This window comes from Battus philenor, unplaced genomic scaffold (genome assembly GCF_028537555.1).
Source record: "Battus philenor isolate CCGP_79_NKW_IND1 unplaced genomic scaffold, ilBatPhil1.0.hap1 SCAF_23, whole genome shotgun sequence".
NCBI classification, from domain to species: Eukaryota; Metazoa; Arthropoda; class Insecta; order Lepidoptera; family Papilionidae; genus Battus; species Battus philenor.
Genome location: NW_027181686.1, coordinates 4,396,118 through 4,418,664, shown reverse-complemented (window position 1 = coordinate 4,418,664; position 22,547 = coordinate 4,396,118). Strand labels below are relative to the sequence as shown.

Here is a 22,547-nt window from a genome sequence, read left to right as displayed (position 1 = left end):
AACCGACATTGTCTATAAGATTTGCAACCTGAAGAAAATTTTCTGCTAGGCCTTAAGATTCTGGAGTAAAGACCACAGACCGGAAAGCACAGCGCAGGATGTCCATCCACAAGGTGTACAAATGTCCTTGTTAAGGAAGACGCTGCAGGAGGGCCTATTGAAAATTTAATAGGGAGGTCTAAGCCTGGCTATGAACGTCCTACAGCTGAAATTATGATGATGATGTTTACTTGTCTTATCATAAATGAGCACCATGTTCACAAATCTTTATAAACTATACATTTTTTAAATGTTTTCGTGTAAGGAATAACGTGTAAACTTAAAAGGCCATAAACAGTAATAATCAGAACGTACATCGCAATAAAAACATATTCAAAGACATCCAACGCGTATAATTAAGCTGCGTGATACAATATGTCTTTTTCAAGGAAAATATCTTTATTGAAGTTAATAAAAACGATTACATTTTAAGTTATAAATATTTCATTGGAAGCGGTCTTTTACTAAGCCAATGATCTCATCGTATTTAATTATTTACAAACAAGTGAGAGAAGTTATTTCACTTTGGATTCCATTTTAAGGAATATATATATATATGTATATAATATACCCAGTTCACCCAGTTAGACAGACGGCCTCATGAAGGTTGTCAGAAGACGCTGGTTGCTGACCGCTTTCAACTGGTCTTATTAGATATTTATAGGGGAGACCTATATCCAGCAGTGGACGTGGTACTGAAATGGTTACGATGGCCGCCTTTTGTTATATTATATAGAAATTACATCAAATATCCACAATGACTCTGGAGCTCTGGAGCTTTTCTATTTGTCGATTATGGTTACTATCGACTCTTAAGTTGCCTGGCGGGAATTCGACATTATTAGAATAATTAGTTTCCACTATACCACCATAATATCGGATCAGTTAGGTTCGAAATTATACATAGAATTTAAAATGGATTGCCTTGCTGGCCTATTGTATTTCAACAACTAAAGGCGGCTAATAAACAGCAGGTGCTAGGATCACAGTTATATTCACAATATATACGCATTTATTTGTTCATATTATTATCGACATTGCATCATTTACATTGAATACATGTGTTCGTCATGGAAACAATGCTAGAAGAAGCCAATTTGATAGAAACTAAGAATAGATTGAACAGGCTTATATTGAAATATTAAAGCTGCGAGTGTTCCAAAAGAGCCCTAATATAAGAAGAGATCACAATAAACTTCATTAGTAACATCCCTAATACGTTAGAAGAGCATTTTATTTTTTATTTAAAAGACCTTAATAATAAACGTTGAAGGTTTCCGACTAGGACAATAGTTTATATTTCTTAACATGAATATCAACTTTTTTTTAAAATGAATGTTCCGAACGAGAAAAAACGTTCGTTTAAGATTAGACATTTGGCACGAAGCGTACAGTTATTTAAGGCTTTTAACACTCAGAATTGGTTGTTACTAGAACTTGCCAGTTTTACTACTACTACTACTAGAACTTGCCAATTGAGGGGACAAAATGCAGGGGACACGTAGATTTGACCACATTTTATGGTAGCAAAATCCTGGGAAGGGTAGGCGCGGATCGCTACAAACGATTTTCAATCCTGGACTGCTAAGCTTTTAGTTTGCTTGGGAAAACTCTCCATGGAGTGACCTGGCGCAAGGCCTTTGATATGGGACCTCGGCTTAGGCTGTCAATTAAATTCAAAACATTTTATTTCATGCGTTTACTTACACTTTTAAAACTTTAATTATTTTTAGCATTATAATAAGGTCAGTGTAGTCACTCCGTGTGTAAATTAATCAATGAGAATGGTGATCAACTGAAAAGAGCAGACCAGAAACTCATCAATTGTTCTTTTGTGATGAAATTTAACATGTTTTAATGTATACATTATATTATTAACCATGTAAATGAGTCTACTAAACTAGTTCCGTACAATTTGATCAACTAAAAACTCTTGAAAGTTATAATAAGATTTAAATAGTATTATACTTTTTATTTTAGGAGAACTAAGTAAGCGTGTAGCGTCTAACCTCCAGGGTGCTCGAGAGAGCCCATTTTATTTATCAAACGAAATTAAAATAACTGCTTCTTAACTTATACATTTTCTGTTGATAAGTTCGTTACAGAGCAAGAAAATTAGAATTATTTTTAAATCTCAATTGCTTTGGCTATGGAAAAATAGAATACCACTAACAAAGTTATATGTAAAGACAAAAGTAATAAACAACAAGTTGTAATACAAAGGAAATTCTAATTAACTACTTACAATTTAGTTCCTAATTCGACATGACAACGGAATTGATTCCATTTTGTAATCGTGGCCGGATCCCATACGGATAAACGATGACGCATTTCTTTATTTATTATGATCGTTTCTTAAAATTCTCACTTATGCTATAGATACTAATTTTTGCACATAATATAACTAACGTTGTATTATATAAACAGAACAGTTTTTGTTAAAAATGACCATGAAATTAATTAACGCGTTTATTAAAAACATCTACAAATTACGACAACATATTTTTGACTTATTATTATAAAATACGTTTCAGTGTTAAATAGGCTAAATTATTCGGGAAAATCGACGCTTCTTCTAGCAAGTCTCAAACCGTCAAAATTTAATATTATGTACTAAATTAACATCTGGAAGCTTCGCTCTGAAATCGAACCAGATATAAGAAGATTCGCAAAAGAATCTAAGCCACAGACGTGGCTCAAAGAATTCTTCGTATGAAGTTAGTGTAGGCGAGGCGTATCGCTTGTGCGACTGACTACCTTTTGGGCCGAAAGTTTTTGTACGGTTACCAAGTTTCGGTAGACGCAGGGGTGGGTAGGCCCCCAATAAGATGGACTGCTGACATAGTCAAGGTCGCGGGAAGTCTAGATGCGATACAGCTCAAGATCTTCATCGTCATTTAGAATAGGCTTTTGCCTTGCAGTGAGTGTCTATCAGCTAACGATCATCATGTTCCCTCAGAAATACATCATTTTAAGAGTACATATTGTGTGACCATGTTACATATTTTGCGCTAAATAATTATACCTATAAAGAATCTTGTATTATTAATTTAATAGAGGCATGCTTTGAGTGCATACAGTACGTTTTTGTTATTTTTTCGGTATTCAAACTTTAAGATACCGCTTGGGAACAAAGTTAGCTTTTGAATAAAGAATCATATAAATAAAACATATTTTGTAACCATCTGTTTAAACATTTTAATTATATTCATACCATAAATGACAAGACCAACAGTTTTTATTCAATATATTTTATCCAATTTCAGTTACGTCTTTCTATAGCGTCTTTCATTAGCTTGTCTGTATTTTATAATATTTTCGATAAAAGAACTTTCGTTAAAGATATAAGAAACTAATTCTAAAAAAATATTTTTCTATTATAGTGTCGACAAAATGTCGTGTTTACGTTTTGTTAAATATGAGAGATATCTTATTATTATATTTTGTACTACGCTGTGGTAGTCCAACAGTATAGGACTGTGACTTGCATTCGTAGAGCGCGGGTTCAATTCCCGGGATACATTAATACTTTGTAAATGAATTTACCAATACAGGATTCTCACTGCTTATAAATAAGTTTTCAGAGAATACGCGGTAGTGTCCTCTGGTTAACATAGTTTGGTAAACTACGATCGCCAAACCATCTACCAAGCGTGGCGATTATGGTTTATCCCCCATAGATATATTTGAAGGAGGTCCATGCATTGTAATGGGCGTCTATGGTCTGAAACGACGACAAAGACGATTTTGAAACTGGTATCAAGAAAGGATTTCATTCTTTTTTGTAACACAGGTTTACATCTAGCACAGAAGACAACTCGGAACGCAATATTTAAACTGTATAAATTAAGTCAATAAAAGTTTTTCACAATGTTTTAAAAACAATGAGAGAAGTATTGTTGTAAAAGTTAAACAGTTTTATCAAGTCGCAATGACATCAATCAAATGTTAAACAAATTTAAATAGTATAAAACAAAGGCGAACCATTTGTTTTGTATCTGTCACCGGCGTGAACATTTGTAGATAAGAAAATGCATTTGCCAAAGTATACATGCTTTAAGTGTATGTAATTAGCTACTATATCACTCAGACCACTGATTCACTAACATATTCTTTAGCAAGTACTCGTACCATAAACTACGTATAATCTTTTACACTTTAATGTAACATCACAACTATTTCTTTTTAATTCTAGTTATTTAAAAAAAATGATATATTTCACTTATGAAATTTTGTATTTGAAAAATTGTGGTATGTGATATTTTATTAACCTTAATTTTAAGTATGGACTGACTTTATAGGAATTAGCTTCACATGACCCTTGTGCTCATATTTTCTGTATTTTTTATTACCTGTGAATATGTACACAATTTTTTTTTTCAAAATATCTTTATTCAATCTGGCACTTACATGCGCTTTTGAATCGTCAATCATTTTAACGTTTCAAGGAACTGGCTTGGAAGGTTAATCTGTTAAAAGAGCCAGTAAGTAACTATACCGTTGCTCATTTAAATGAGATTTAACAATTTTGCATGTGCACATTGTTATATCAATCACGAACCAAGTTCCAAATGTTTCGATCAACTAAACAAACAAGAAACTCTTGAAATCTATAGTAAGATTTAATTAATAATATACCTTTACTTTTAAAATTAAAACTAAGAAAAGAAAGTTCTAAGTCATCTTGTGAAACTTTATTATATACGCGTACAGCCAGACCTATAAATCATTTTTTAATTTTTTGAGATGAAATTTAGCCGTTGTTTATTTTTATTTTTTATATTCATCATTTGTGCGTCATTATTGTTAACCTATAATAATAACATATTATTTGTGTCATATTCTTACTTAATTCTATAATAGTGTCCTAAAATAAAATATGTATGTACAAAACCGTTGCAATACTAATAGAAGTACTTGATTTCAGATCTTTAATCTATATGACATAATGGAATTAAAAATAATATGACACCAAAAAAAAATGCGAAAAAACTTCATTTTTTACACAAAATACTAAAAAATGTCAATAAAAATAGACAACGATTTTCATAACAGGTGATATTTTTGTAATTTTAAGAATATTTATAATGAAATGTAAATATTCCGATATAAGGTAATCGACTTATGTACAAGTCTTATAATAATAATAAAAAAATAAATAACATTTTTTAAAATTTAAAATATCTCCTGAGCCGCATTTATATAAGTTTTTTAAAAGTTTGCAAAAAGGTATTAATTTGCTTAAAGAAAATGTATTTATTGAAAACGTAAATAAAAGAACAAAATATGTGTATTCGTCACTAAACACTGTTGCACTTAGTCTATTAATATTCATATTTGTTGACTTTACATTAAAACACATTTAGACACAGGAAAAGACAATATTTTTTGGAAAAAAAGTAGCACATAAATAAAAAAGAAACTCAGGTACATTTATCGAGAGCGACTAAAGGTCCTTCAAAAAGCAGCAAGTGGTTCGCGAACCGTATACTGGCTATCCCTGGTAGAAATGTTTAATTTAATGTTAAATTGTATGTAATAATATATGCCTAAATTTTAAATATAAGACATTAAAAGTGTGCTATCGTAAAAATAAAATGACAAATCGTATAAAATAAGCCTTTAGTAAAATGACCTGAGATAATAAATAATTAAACAAAAAAGGAATGTCTATTGGTTCGCCCCTACATAATTATAACATTGTTATTTGACTACTACTCCCCAATAATAATGTTAAGTAATAAGTAATGTTAAGTAAAAAGTAAGGTTTAAGTAGGGTATAAATTATCCGTCGTTTCTCAAAATTTACAACACTATTTCTGGTTCGTTCTAACCGCGCGTGCTTAGTTAGCTATGAATGGAACTCAGGGACTATTTTTACTTGAATAACTTAGCATTTATGTTACTTACACATAAAAGCTCGAAATACTTACTACGTACAGGAATAGAAAAAGTAGCGAAGAAATTGATTTATTCTCTAAAAAACTTATGATATAACCAAATGTTAAAGATAATTTATTTAATGCTTTAAGTGATGTAAATGCAAAATGCTCCATAAATTCAAGACACATTTAAAATAAGAATGACCGGTATTGTACTCTAAACGAATTAGTCTTTTCTCACCTTTTTGTTTTTCCACGAAACTGTCACTATTCACTTCCAGCTAATTATAAATTCACGGTCAGATGAATCGTAAGACACTATGTTATGGCCATTATCACGTGTTGGAAAAATTTAAGTGTATCGAGACAATCATATCTAATAGGAATTCTGAATCGTCTACAAGGAATTGGTTTTCGTGCTATACTAATGTTTTGCGCGCCTAACCAATACGCGCGTATATAATTCTTAATGCTTAGTTAGTTACAGGGTTGAGATAAATTAACACGGTGCTTGAATACAATGGAGTAATTAAACTTATATAATAAAGAAATTCTCCTCGATTTGTTTATAGCTATTGATTAATCTAAAATCCATAGCCAAATTTGAAGTAGATATCATTGGGATTCGGGATGTATCATCTATGGATATAGGAGATATTTATAGATACGTAGGAGTTTGGTTTAGTAAATTAGTTGATCTTAGTTGTGTTAATGTTGACGTTATCGTGTGTGAAGGATCATTTAATAGTTATCTGTGCAAATTCACAATTCTTCAATAATTAACATACTAAAGAAGAGAAACAGTGTAAAAATTAATATTTTAGACATAATAAAATGTGGATTAAATATGTTTTGTGGTAGAAGCAAGTCATCATTTCAGTTCATCAAGACGTTCACAGTTGTATATGTCTTCTCCATAGACTTAAAATAAGACTTTTTTGAAGTGACCTGCATCAAGCGTCTTTCGGCGATCTTAGCCAAGTCTAATTCAAATGAAATTATTCAGATTGTATGCTAAGAAATAAAGCTAATGCTAAGAATAGTAGTTTGACCTGACCAATTTTCAGTAGAGTTTTTAGTATTAATTGCAATTTTCGTAGAGTGTTATCATTGCGCTTTGAATTCGTGATATAAGATGGTATGTTTAGATAGCTCCAGTAATTATTAATTTGTTAGGTCCAGTAGTTTAATTGCCCATCTGATGTGACTCTTTCGTTTTTGACTATTTTGGAAAGTCCAGGAGCTCTCTAAACATTGTCTAGGATACTGTTGTGAAAGCGTATACATCACCCATAAAAATATTTACTAACACGAAGAAGTCGAGTCTTACGTGTAAAAAGTTTCTGGTTTTTAAACATTATATACAATTCTTGAGAAAATCGGTAATGTTTATGTAAGCATATCATATTTTTAACACATATTTTATTTACACATATCTATTCATACATTTTTACCACCATTCTTTTTTGTTTTAAGTTATAATGCAAGTAATGTTTTATATCAGTTTATTTCCTATTTTGTCAACCCTTGTCAAAGGTTTGTAGGTACAATTAAGAGATACGATAAACGCTTGAGTTAATGTTTGAACTTTGAAGATAACGCTGCTTCTAACGTACATTCAGCTCGGCAGTCACCTGTTTGTTTGTATGACCTACATCGACATCTGATTTCTCTTTTGTGTTTTATAATTTCGTAAACTGCACTGTTTGGTGCTAACGTTTGAGCAAATGTGTAATTTATAAGAGAGTTCTATGAACTGTTGATTTTATTGCGCGCTGTTCTTTAGATGTAACATATGTACTCTTCTTTTGAAAGTTTTTTATATCATAAAACACGGATAGGTTGTTGTCGGAAGCCGCCAGATGCAGGCCAACCGGTCTTGCTGAAAATCTATGGGCTAGTCCCATGTCCAGCTGTGGATATCCCACAGCTGAAATGATGAGTGGTGATGAATGTAGTAATGATTGCAAGTGACTTATAACTGTGACTTTAAAGGCTTCTTGATTTCTTTCGTGCAATAATCTAGCAACTTCGATAGTGGTAGATGAAATCGTGTGGCTTGGCATCGGCCAAGCATCGGCTTTATTACGGAAGGGTTAGGTATTTTGTCCTTAACCTAAATATATGTGTTAGAATGCATCGTTTGCTTAGAGGGCAGATTAGCTGTTCTCTAACCTAGGCGACCTGTACACCTACTCTATTTACCTTAGCTAAAAACGAATGTCTACCTGAAGGCAGACCAGTTATACTCAACCTAAGGACAGCCGAACCTTAGTTATTGACTCATCTAGTGTTAATTTATTTCGAACCATTATCATTTTATTTTTAATTTTTTTAGTAATTAAGAAAATTTAAATTAAACAATTACTAGCGTACACGGACATTGATTAGTGTTCGAAACGTAAGTTTAAATACAAAAATTAATAATCTTAATGACAATTTAAGTAGTAATCTTTATATTTGACTTTATTCCTAATTATAATTTTGAGTTTAGTTGTACAGACCTATTTCTTAAAGAGAAATGAAACACTTGTGAGAATTAAATCACACGACTTCCAGACGAAACGCTATTACGAAATACTTGTTTCGAAAAAATTACATAGATATTTATACACATGCGGAAATAATATCACGAAGGATTCCTGTTGTTGGGCGATGCAGTACGAGTGGCCCGTTCTGGCAACATTTGTTGACGTCATCCTATTGTACTCTAGGCGTTATTTAGTCTGTCGTCAAAAACACGATTATACTTTCTTCTCTTCGAACTTGTTTGTCCGTAATTTGGAAGGTAACATATGTATTTAACTTCAAGTGTAACAGCTACATGTCTGATTTATATTCTATAAGTGCTATTCTAGATAGAATTATAATTGTAGTTAATTTACTTATGTAATAATACTTAATTAATAATTTACTTATGTAATAATAATAATTAACTTTATATGAATGTTTTGTATATGAATAATCAATATATATGCTAGTTAAAAATGACATGTTATGATTGTTGTTAACAGAATATAAATGTTTACGGTATTGACATGCCTTTGTAAATAAATAAACAATGTTAGTGTATTAGTAATGGATGTGGTCATAGTTGTTTAATTCAACATGTTTTGTAATATTATAGTTAAAAACCTAAGGAGTTTTTACCTATTTTTAATTCATTTATTTTTGTGATAAAGGGCCCAGTTTTAATATGGCGTTGCGAAAAAAAGGTTATGTACCATAGTGATAGAGAAAGTTTACTCTCTTCTCTCCAAATCTAATATTAAACACTATGGCAATTCCAGGTTATGGACTTCGTGGAAATAAAAACGATACTTACATTATCAGGTATATCCAACATGTTGTTGCAGGGTAGAAAAATCATTTTTTGATCATATCAGTTTTATCTGAAAAGAAAGAAAAAATAAAAAAATAACCTAGATAAATAAACAATATTTTAAAATTTTCTTAATAACTATGTATTATAAATAAACTACAAACGTAAAACATCAAAAATGAAAGTAATTAGAATTTTTTGGTAGTAAGATGTCTCATGTCATATCTTATTCGTTAAGAAAACTAATTGGAAGTTATCATGGCAGCATCTAACGTAGAGTGCAAACATAAATGTTTTTTTTTGAAATATAGAAATTACGAGACTAATAATACTAACGTCATATATCTCAATGATGAACACAGATCCGGTGCAGTACATAGCTTTGATCTTCATAGTTCTAAGTAACTTTTAAAAATGAAGTGGAATAAGAGCAGTATTTATTATTGTAAAGTAAACACCTAACTTCCTGCTAATATAAATAAAATGTAAAGACAAAATATCTCTTAACAATTTTTTACATGTTGCCTTTAATACCAATAGTAACAGTATAATCTTTGTTGTAATCATAATATTTATTGAAATTTAGCCGTGAGAATAGTGTTAAAATTCTATGTAACTTCTATTTAAATTTCTATATATTTTCTATGGGCTTCATTTACTGTATAATAATGTATAGTTTAGCCTTATGTCAGCCTTATGCCAGCCATCGTTATCACTTCCACATCTTAAATGTCAGTTTTGTTTACAAAACATGTCAACTAATGTCAGCTGTCACGGTTTGAGCGAATTTAAATGAGTCGTTTTGTGCAGAAGTTTGAATTTACAAAACGATTGTTGCTTCTAGTAGCTTTAAAATAAACACAAAGTTTATTGTACCACTGGGAATGTGTATGTTTTACTGATAATAATCCGTGATAAAGAAGGTGGTAAGTATTTTCTTAGTTAAAGCATTACGTTTGCGTTTAGTTGTGTTGTGAAATTTTACATATTTTGTTCGTCAATCCCTGCTTGGTAATAAAATTTTTATAACAAAAAAAATTCCGAAATTAATATCGTAGCTTTAGTACACACATTAATAATTGATTTTTCAAACCTGGAATCATTTTGACAACATCAATTACATATTTACTGTACATAGAGTAATAAAAATAAATTAAATAATTTATTTCTAAGGCTTAAGATTTCACCTAAATAACTTTTAATTTGTCTAATTCCAAATAATAACGATGGACTTACACTCTGATTTTAATTTTATATGTATAAAGATAACTTCTACAGCTGAAATGATGATTTCATCTCTTATATTTTTGTCAAACTTTAATAATACTATGTTTTGAATAGATACTAAATTTACTTAAATATATATTTTAATATAAAGTTGCATCAACAAGATTTAAATTTTTTTATTATAAAGTTCTTGATACTTTTTTATTTAAATTCTATTTACAAATTTACAGATACAAATATGTAATTGACATGGAAATTAACTTATTAATTCAGTTAAACACAACTTAAGTAATAATTAAACATTGTTTGAAGCAATTATTAAAATAAATTTAAATTATTAAGTCGTAATTCACAGACTAAGTTGTTGAATAATAAAGAAACATTTGCAATTTTTTTTGGGTAAATATTTTTTCAATACATTGAGCTTGTGTATACAATAGTAATAGTAATAAAAAGGACACATGTTACTCTAAGTAAACATAAAAGCCTATCTTTTATTAGCCATTCTTGTAAGTTAGGCGAGATAAAAAAAGAGGATAAATAGTCAAGCAGAATTTTCTTACAATGGTTAATGATGACCATTATGTTGAGTTAGTTAAAATATGAAAAAAATTTCTATTGAATATGTTTTCTCTCACAGCCTTAAGACATAAAATAATAGTATGGTTCATTAGTTCAGTAACTTGCATAGATGTGGTGCTTTCATTGACTCATCTGACTTTTGAAAATCTTGTAGAATGATGCATGATTCATTCTAATTGATTCTTTGGAGAATTTGAAAGAAAACATGTAAAAATTAAACAATTAATTTTAAAATTTAGTTGTATATTTATTTGTTTAATACTCTTTATTAGACACATTATAAAATATATAAATATCTAAGTAAAAGTACAAAGGGCCTTCTTATTGTTTACACTGTACTATTATTATACTAGAATCATGTATGTATGTATAAGAAAAGATGTTTTAAATGGTTTTTAGGTCAATAATAATTATGTAAGATTTTTTTAAAACAATGTTTGTATTGTGTCTCATGTTGGACGCTATTGCACATCTACAAGTCTAGAGGTCATTTTGTTATCGAATATAATAACACAACACTGGTTCTTACATAATTCTTGATTTTAAAGATATGTATTAAAGAATCTCACAGATGATTAAAGATTCCTTCCTTAGTAGATATAAAAGCAAACAAGGCATTTCTCTGGTTGTAAGAACAGGTATCAGAAATAGGGATTGTGGTGGTTATTAGCTAGAAACCTAATACAAAAAAATAATAATACACTGTATTGCTTTACAAGTCTTCTGTGATCCATTCTTATATTTTTGCCTCCGAGTATTGGTTTTATCCTAAAACGTTTTTTGTTTATTTTAAGAATAATCTTTCCCCATTGTGTTTTTGGGACAGGGATATTCACCCTTCTACTTTTTTCCCCACTCTCATCCTTCACAATATCTCTCTTTATTCACTCTTTCATTCTTCATATTTTCTGTCATTCAATATACATTGTACATGCAGCATTCATCCATATTACATTTACACATTGCCTCCCACATCCCTTGTCACACTTCCTGTTACATGGTTTTGTTATGTCTAATTACATCACCCACCACCCTGCAACAAAACCTCAAAATCTTATCACATGTTATATTGAGAGCTTTGGCAAGGTTAGGCAACTCATGTTATGTCTATGCTGTATAATATACAGGATGATCTCTAAAAGGTGTAAAAGCGTTAAAAGCGTGAATGCTCATTTGCTATCAATTAATGTATGGTACACTGCCATTCAAAAGTCAATGGTTTCAAAAATCATGATTATATGAACTGAAGATCTAGGCCAACGCCGTAAGATTAAAAGCAATGTTAATTTGTAAGTAAAAAAAAGTAAAATATGGGTATATCTGTTATGCGGAAGTATGAAGAGCAGAATTAATGCATAAGTATGTATTATACAGTAATCATTGAGCAGACTACGCTCTGTCGCATCCCTGCTTAATGAATGTGAATAGAGGGTATAATGAGATATGTGTACGTAATAATAGAATACCAGGAACCTGTTATCTTTTTAATATTATGTCATTGGCGCGTTTTGATGAAATTATGTGAACCGAAATTTGAATAGAGACATAGTAGGCAGGTAGTTGACTGGAATTTAATTGCTTAGTATGCGATGAATGGATTTCTATTAGCTTAATAGTTCTGTCAAATAATACGGTATATGCCCCTTTGGACTACCTCACAACAAAAATTCGTATCATTCATATCACAGTCAGACAATACCATGCACGCTTCGTTGATAGAAACAACCACAAACATGCAATGGATATTGACACGTACTAGACAAGTTTTCTCCGTTTGTAGTAGGAAGCGTTGATGGCGTTTTAACTACAACTTTTCCCAGCGCAAACTTTTTCTGAAGTAGAATCAGATATTCCACAGAAATAGACCAAGTCAAAGTTGAATGAGAATACTAAACGCATATTGAGTGACAACTCAAGGCCGCGGTTCCTTCTCGAGGTCTCCTATAGTTCGTTATTTTTAGCTTATTAGCCCTGAGTCTGATGAAGCTGTAAAAGCCAAAACGGCTAACAGCGCGCATCAACATTCGAATATAGGCAGTTATAGTTCGTAGAGTTTCGGTTAAAACGACCCAAGGGCTCAGCGGACGCCGAAACAAAACTTATTGCGTTAATATTTAATTTCTAACTATCAATTGTTTTTTGCCCGTTGGCATTACAGCATCGTGTATAAATGTTGCGCTGATTGCTGCTTAGCTTAGCCCTCTTTACACTCAACTCTTTAGATTGTCCGGATTTCTTAAAATAACGTATGTCGTAAAAGGTGACTGAAATAAGTGAAGAGTTTGAAGAAGAATTTAGCTTGAAGGTGGGGAGCCTCAATCCTCCAAATGAAGCAAAACCTGAGGATGTCACCATTTCTAGTGCCCCGTTAAAGCTACTGACTGCGACTAGCGATGGGGTATTAGTAGGTAGGAATCCCACCTATAATTTTTTAACCTAAATGATGGCCAAAATATAACCCCCCCCCCTCCCTTCCACAATCAACAAAAATTATTAGAAGTTATTACTTGACAGTAAATAAGCTCGAGACATCACTCAAGGGCTACTGCTCCGCGCGTTATATCTGTATCATCAAATTTAAAAATAAATACTTAAATAAAGCTAAGATTTTTAAGTTCCTAAAGGAATTCTCATTCATCGGGACATTTTTGGGAGAACGTTCATAATTTTTTAAATCGAACATACATCGATACATTTTCAATTTTATACGTCGTAAGTCTATTTTGTAAAAGGTACGATACATTCTTTGTATAAATATAATATAATACTTTTTAAATACATATAAGCAAGTTAAAGATACAGATGATTGCAGTTAGTAAATGAAACTAAATGAAAAAATAACCAATGACATGTTTTCGACTATTAACTCTGAAGAATACTATATAGTGAAATTACTTAGCTCATGAGATTTATTGTCTTACAGATTGAAAAAAGGCTGTAAGAAAAAGAAAGAAAATCGTGTGAAAATAATATAATATAGTTAGTTTAGACAACTACGTTAATTTCGTTACTGTACATCAGTTCTTGAATCGAAATACAAAATAAAAATAAGCTTGTAACGTCATATTGTAGTGGGCGATTTTTTTAAATCGGACTCTTATCGCTGTCTGCGCGAGGCGGAAGGGTGCAGAAGGTAGTGAAGCTCTCGCAGGAACCTCTGCACAGGCCGCCACCAAATACTACTGTTTCACCGGATTATGAGGCCACCGATCTGTTAGATCGTTTCGACTGACGCTCCATGGAATGACTACGCTGAAGAGCGCACATGAGAGAACCTCTGCTAGAGCTGCCACTCTTTGATAAAGTATCGCTTCGGAAAGCGTTAATGCTGGAAGAAAAAAAGTTGGAAAAAACTCCAGCAATGTGTTTATCTAATATGATCGGGGGTTGACGTCGTCGGTGATAAAAAATCCGGCTTCGTTTCCGACGATACCGTTTGGTCATCGAATAGCGACGATGACAGTGTGCCTTATACGTGGCTTGCCTTATTGTCGTCGCGTCGTCCGGAAACAGCAGTACGTGCCTCGGTTTTAGGACGGTGTGGCGTTTGAATGTTTTTTAATGTCTTTCTTCTGCGACATTTTACACCCGCTGTTTAATGATGGACAAAGGCGGCCGGGGACAGTTTTTTTCGCGGACTTTTTAAGAGAATTTGACATTCAGGACGACACTTAGATAACGGGTTTGAGTCAGCCGTAGAACTGGACTATCGATGAGTGTGAATTGAGCTGGTAGAGAGAAGCGTCTGCGCTTTAAAAAGAGCATTGAAGCACTTTTGGAGGAATTAATTTTGATCCTCTATTAGTAAGACCATGGTCTTCGTACATTGGTTGTGTTGCGTAAGAGTTTGGCGATGGCGCCGGTGGCGATAACAGACGTGCAAAGGCGGGTGTCTTCTGCGAATATGGCAAACTCTACACGGATGACACTATGTCGTCGGTGTAGAGCGTGAATCGGTCTGAGGATCGATCCCTGGACCACTCTCGCACAAACCGATACTGAAACATTCGACCTCTCAGGAAGTTCAATGTTATGTATACAAGACGGTCTGGCATACCGGCATGTATACAGCTTGTAAACGAGTTTATTATGACAGACTTTGTCGAACGCTTTAGTCATGCGTCGCCTTAGTTGGATGTCTCCGTTCCCTTGACGAGTATATGCTCCGTGATACGATATAGTAGGTAAGCCGTATATCATATCTATAGGTTAACCCCTTGTTTGTTTAGTTATCTATTAAAATTATTTATATATTTGTGGCTTAGGTTATATTTTAGTTAACCATATTTTTGACTGTGGTAACTTTTGTTTGAAGATGACATCATAGTGTAAAGACAATATAACGTGTGTCTGTATCTGAGGATGATTATTTAATAAATATTTAAATTATTTTTGAAACTAATTTTGTTTTCAAATTACATCCCACATATATGTCTAAATGATTTATAGTAAACACTTTAATACACTGAACGTCATGAGAAAAATGATTGAAAACCATATGCACATGTGTACTAGGCTTTATTTAATATTTCGCGTCATTAAGGTAAACTTTTTGCCTTTATTAGCTTTCATTATCGACGTTGTTACACAAATTTGTCGCTTACGCTCGTGTAATACAGTTAACTTCACAATCGCGTTCGTTTTTATGCGGAAGGGCTGTTGTAAGTGGCCCTGTGCCGCTTTCTAGTGACGAACTAGATCCCGTTGTGTTGGCAGCTGCTTGAACAATCTTCGTACGTATTTCATTGTCGTCAACCTTTACTTATTGAATCAGATACGTTAGTTATTTGCATCGCGGTCTTCTCATGTATTCTTCATTACTGTTATCTATTTTTTATAACATATTATTAACATGTTATTTAAGCGTTATTATTTAAGACCTCATTTAAAAAATAAACAGATGACACATACAAGAAATAAAAATAAACTCGAAATGCAATAATTTCGTTTTAAAAAATTTAACAAATTGTTCATCCTTCTGGGTGTATTCATATATAATATAGTTCCATATTATCTCAGACCTTTTCATATTAAATAATTCTTATTATATCATTCAAGAGTTTTTAGTTGATCAAAATGTGGAATTTGATTTGTTGACACATTTATATTATTATCATTATAATCTACATATGATAATAGCTATTTTTTTAATTGAGTAACTGCTTAGTTTCTGGCCAGTTCGTCTCAATAGATCCGCGTTCCAAGCGGGTGGTAACTTAATACTTGTAATGTTAAAATAAAAGTGGAGTTACTTCTTGCTTCTTTTCTACAACTATAACACCTTGCGAAGCAGAATAGAGTAAAAAAATAAGTTGGCGATCAATAAGAGTTCCCATGACCATTCCGATAATCACTTCGTGTCTGAACAGATTTAAAAAAATGACCAATATTTAGCCACTTCCGCATATACAGTGGTAGTCGTGCAACAAAGTGCACCGCCCGCCAGCCCGCCGATAAATGCGCATGCGGCAAACAATGCGAATTACACAACTACCACCGTTAAATCACTCAACACGTGTTTCACCCCTCCACGGGACATCCTTAGCAGTTATCTTACACCGATTAGTGCCAAACACAGTGCTCTGGAGATTATATCGACAGACTTTTGGCTAACAGTCTAGTGACCGACAGATCGTCACTGAAGTTGCACAGGGACCACGAAACAGCAAAATAGACATAGGACATTTATCTAAAACATGGACAGACAACCTTGCTAAGGTCTAAGACTGTATACAGGTAGCTCCCAATAGGAGTTATTAGAAATTTTCGGTTGACGCCTATATCCAGCAGAGTACTTCTTACGGTTGAAATGATGAAGATGATGAAATTGCATGGTTTTTGTGACTGTAGATGACAAAATAAAAAAAAAACAATTTTGTTTTAGCTATAGTCATTAACGTTAATTTATTAAAATATTAAAATAAATAAATCATATTATATAAAGGTTCTTCAGAAGAAGGCTGTTCGTTATCGGTCAAATATCGGCCAATAGTCGGTACAAGGTCACGTGCATCATCACATCCTGGTAGCCTCATCGCTTTGTATAAAAATAACATTATGCTATAAATTCCTAGGAACTGCTATTTAACAGTGTTAAAACATGCGCATTAATATCAATATTATCGACATACGCTCAGTTATGTCTTACATAAAACTTACTATTTTTATAAATCGTTCGTAATCCATTACATGTTGGATGCACTGTCAGTTGTTATGTAATAATTGTTCGCATCGTCGTGACATAGTGCAACGAAAACATATAATTTTGCATTATTATTGCCGTGACTCATAGCCTGTCTAATCTGACTTTGAATAGCCATGTTGCGCTCTTCATTTAAATATTAATATTACGGAAGCTTTGTTAATCAATATGTTATTGAGAAAGAATTAAAATCAAATAAATTATTTACATGACATTCAATTATATAAGATCTTAATAAACAGATAAGGTTATTTAAGTTAACCTTTTGTATTCAATACAGCTATAATGTATTTATAAACGTTTAGCTGACCCGACAGATTTTATACTGTTAATAGTTACTGGTCTTTCGCAGTCCAATAGATAAAAATATCCAATAAAAAAATATAATATGTTTCAGAGTGATCACATTATATTAGAGGGACTAGAAAGTAATGACGTTTCTGTCGATATATTTTACAGAAAAACCGATTGATTTTTATCGCTCCGACATTGAAAATTTGTATACTAGATGGCAAAAGGTTGTTGATAACGAAGGTGAATATATTGTTGTTTAGAAATAAAAACCTTGTTAAAATATAGTCCTGTGATTTTATCTTAAGAAGCGATATTACTTTCCGGTCCCCCTAATATATCGCTTTAATGAGTTAATATAAAACCATATTGAATGTATAATAATAGATAAAATAGCAAGATTTACCCTTTACAAAACTTATTTTAGCTTCTATTGACATAAAATATTTGACAGGAAGCCGTGTTCCTAGGATTTTTAATCTGTGGCTTAGTGGAAAAAGAAAAGTTTATGCTTTTACAATTGTTGTTGTAATTTTTCCATTATTAACTATAAGAACTTTACTGAAAAATTACTAATGAGATGGAAAGCCGTTCTCGAGTTTTTTGCTTAGCAACACCTTTCCTGGCGTGAATAAGCCCTCTAGGCGGAATGACGACATAGTCAAGGTCCTCGGAAGTCGCTGGATACGGGTAATACAAGACCTGTCATCGTGGCAATCTTTGGTAGACGATGACGATGATAAAGAAATTTCGGTACAAATTTTTATTTACATAGATTATAATTTCCACAGATACGTTATAATACTATTGCAAAGTTCTGTAGCTCGTGATATCTGTGGCTTGTCCTAAGTTGTTTATTCTAGTCCGAATGATGTATTGGCCGTCTAGCGAAATGAACGATACGGTGTGTGAATTTAGGTCACAGTGTACCCGCAACTCTATATTATAATTTAAAATGGTTTTCGTTACGTTATCTATGTTACACGAAAAATTATGTTAATATGTGTATCGCATAACAATATTTTAAATTTGTGTAACTCAATTATGTACATTTTTTTCAATTGTTATTTACGTTGATCATGATTTATTGTAGACTTTTTAATTCTCCCAAAATTGACACTACTTGAAGTTGTTGTAATGTTAGTCAGGTAGTAACAACTGTTGAAGTCGATGTTTGGCTCTCTTGCGCCCTTTACTCGGAATGCTAAATGCATCTCGAGTGACAATTCAAGCGCTCGACGGCTTAACAATTCGGTAATATGAAAGAATATAGCTATGAGTCTAGCTACCTAAAACCTAATGCTTTTTTAAAAGCACTATAACTACAGTCGATAAATAAAATGCTTGGCATATTAGAACCCACATAGAGCTTCTCTAATAAATGGTACGTACCTCCAGGAACTATTACGCTATTCGCTTATGTTGCCAGGGTTTCTAGTCACCAAAATGTATAAAGTTTTTTTTTTTAACGCGTGGAATGTTTAAGTAATTAAAAACACATCTTGTTTTTGCATAGAGTATTAGGACTAATACTCTATATCGTTTTTGACCCGGTAAAACATTCTTTAACATATGTATATATTCCCAGAACGTATATATGGACACCTAATATGGACTATCAAGCCCACGCGGGGTTAATTAAGCCGTGACTGAAACTGGACGAGGGTCCAATTTAATGCAGCCGTAGATGCAATCAATTCCGTTAATTAACATCTAGTTGCACCTTGCGTTACATGCGAGAACGATCTCATCAGCTCTTGAGTGAATCACTCTTCCGGCTACTGATGTGGTGGCATTGGATAAATTTATTAGTTTTATCAAACGGGAAGCGTGCTTTATTACAACCTTTGATAAGATCACTATCGTAAAATAATATCAAATCAGAAAAAATAAAAACCGGCAGTTGTGTCATCCGAGTTTGTGAGTGAGTTTTGTAATTCTTTTTTATCATAATAAATAAGAATTACAAAAAACCAACTAAATTTGTTTTGTGCTAGCATAAAATTAATAAGATATACAGCTTTAAACTCGAGATAGTTTAGAAAATTTTAGGTATAAAAATTAACCAATGTACTATGTGTCAATTTTGAACATGAACTCAAACATATTTTTAGTGCAGTACATTTCTTACCTGGCATGAAAAACACACAAAGATTTCACGAGTACTCTTTTAATGTTACCAACAGAATAGTTTCTTTAGATAACAATTCACTATAAAAAAAGTTTGATGTGATGAAAAGTTATCCTACTTAGAAAGTAATTAAATATGTTATAAAATAACACAAGGCTTGATTGATATCTGGAAGTTCGGCAAAACCTTTTATTTAAATATTTTTTAGATGCTTTATATATCTGTTTATTAAACTTATAGATAACTATTCATCGTATTTAGGCTGATAGATAGATATATGCATTCCAGTCCTTATGATTCATAGGACTTGGCATGAGGTAGATATAATTTATCAATTCGTTAAACATTAAACAGTGGTGCGCGCATTATTATAACACATTAATGATTTTATTACTCATAGAGTTGTACCGCTTCGACTTGTGTGGACTTCGTCTAAACCTCTTTTTAGTCCCTTTTTAGTGGCTCAGAACGATTCAGTGATTTAAGAACCTAAGATTTAAGTTAAGAAATACTTTAGGAGATCTAGTAAATACTGGCACGCACGTGAGTAAATAAAGTTCTGGAATAAAAAAATATAATTGTAAAAACAAAGGCACCGACGCTATAGAATACAAGAGAAAATAAAAAGAAACCACTTTTTGTTAACTATGCTCGAGGGATCAAATAAAAATCTTCGCATAGGCTATTATTTTTCTCAAGATCTCGCGTCGCCTGAGTGGACGTTCCATGATGTGACGGCTTGGGCTGCAAGGCGTCCCTCAAATATCGCCGTGAAGATCGGTATGGCACTGCCCGCGTTCAGCGCCTTACCGCGACGTTTTGAGGTCCGAGGTACTTCGCCTCAAAGACGGATCAACCATAAATATAATTAGCAATAAACAGAAAGACTCCTCAATTTGGTTTTATTAGTCATATTTCGTGTCAAAAAGCCCGAATATCATTCTATTATTTTTTAAATATTCTTTTGTGTAAACTTAAACAGGTGTGCTATCATTGTGTACACTGCCAAAGAGAATGGTGCGAAAATCTATTGTTTAAAGCAGGGTTGTTAAACTCGATAGCTACCTTGGACCAAAAAAACAATGCTTGACTATAGGTGGGCCACAAAAAATCAATCTTTCTAGAAACGTATTTTTATTTTGACTAGTATAATGTAATAAATATATATATAAAGTTAAATTACATTTTACGCCCTTTACCATTTCGAGACAAAATTCCTCTTCGGATATATAGATCAGGTCGCAAAAACGTTCAATAGGTGCCGCATGCAACAAGCGGGCCGCGAGTTTTACACCACTGGTTTAAAGTAAAGGCGAACTCCATTCGTATCAGTGTGTAGAGTATTATTATTGTTTTTTAAACATGTCCTTTACGATCTCATGTTATTTCGCGTAACGTCTTCATAATTTACATTTATCACAAAATAAACGTGTCCATCAGTCAATTAGGAGAACAAGGTTTTTTAAACTCACAACTCTGTGCTATCCAGGAAAATACGATAGTATATATTTTTAGAATAATAATTATTCCATATTCTCCGAAATGATTTATAAGTAACTAGCCGTCCCCAGCAAGCTGCGCATGGTCCGCACTGTTTTATGCGGACGTAATTAGATAAAAATATTCTTAGTAATTTTTAACATGCCGAAAAATATTCTGGACAAGATTTATAAGGGTATCTATAAGGGTGTAAATCTTGGTCATTAGTATGAAAATATGATTTAATCTATGAACGTTTTCTGAAATCCTCTTGCTGGTTTAATTTTTTTCTTGATTAGCCTCGGTAGGATTAGAATTGGTAGGAATCAAATATAATTAATTCTCATAAATCCTTTTATTATTTATTTTTATCTATACCGATACGATATAGCGTGTATTGGTAACCTAGCTTGCGAATCTAGGTCGCCGGTTGGATTCCCAGCATACAATCTTATGTAATTCACACTTTGTGCTATAATTATTAAAGATTGCCACTGCCCACAAACAAGTTTCCAGAGGATGGTCAGCAACATCCTCTGCGAACAATAAAACCATAACACTACTCTGTGATGGCATACCTGCCAAACGAAGTGCTTTACATTGGCTTCTGTTGGCTGTATTAACGATATATTGTAGTCACTTAATAAAAAGTTACATCTTTTTTTGTAACTGTCTCTGTCTTCTTTTATAAAGAAGAAGCAATGCCAACTGCATACATAGGCTACTTATACGAAAACAATAATTGATCGCACAGCAGACGTAATGTTTTGTGTAACGCCCACACATACCACGGTAATGTTTTGACTAAGGTTGGCGGTTCGAAGGAAATTTCCAATAACCGTTTCCAGATGCTACATTACAAAACTGTTATTTCCATAGCAATTAATATCAAAATGTTATGATATCTTTTTATAAAACTTAGAGTTAAAAAATATTTCAAAGGCTTCACGTTGCGGTGCTAAGTGCGCTGTTTATTTATTTAATATACACTTCTTATACAATTCACAAAGGCGAACTTTATAATCGAATAAGATTTTTTGTATATTAAAAAATTAGTGTTGAAATCCTTTTAGATTGTCATTGTCATCGTGATGTTCAAAAAGACTGGAAGCGGCTTCAATAGAAATAAATAAAGATGTATAGCATTTATACACCTGTACTAATTATGTCTGCACCACATTGGGTATGAAATCCGCCATTACGCATATTGTAAAAATTGTAACCAATTCGAAGTCTATATGCGGACAAGCAGGAACAGTTTTGTCGTTGCTCTCGAACAAGAGTATATAAATATCTCATCGTATACCAGAATCCGTGTCCACCTGGACCGCGTTCAAACTAGTGTGGTCAAGACAGGCCCTTGTCGCTTCCGATAGAAATTTCATATAAAAA

The 22,547-nt window shown here is 32.5% G+C and overlaps 2 protein-coding genes across 3 annotated transcripts in view; one reads left to right on the top strand and one right to left on the bottom strand.

Annotated features, from left to right (window-relative positions):
* Positions 1 to 22,547, bottom strand: part of LOC137924172 (calcium release-activated calcium channel protein 1-like) — a 60,671-nt gene that overhangs the window by 27,918 nt on the left and 10,206 nt on the right. For both annotated transcript variants that reach the window (XM_068767533.1, XM_068767531.1), the window contains exon 2: positions 9,247 to 9,313. In XM_068767533.1, coding sequence (XP_068623634.1) covers positions 9,247 to 9,291 — 45 coding nt within the window. In that variant the 5' untranslated portion in view covers positions 9,292 to 9,313. The remainder of the gene's footprint in view (positions 1 to 9,246; positions 9,314 to 22,547) is intronic.
* Positions 10,032 to 22,547, top strand: part of LOC137924174 (methyl-CpG-binding domain protein 4-like) — a 38,031-nt gene continuing 25,515 nt past the window's right edge. Inside the window, exon 1 of the mRNA XM_068767534.1 lies at positions 10,032 to 10,169. The gene's annotated coding sequence lies outside the window, so the exon portion shown is untranslated. The remainder of the gene's footprint in view (positions 10,170 to 22,547) is intronic.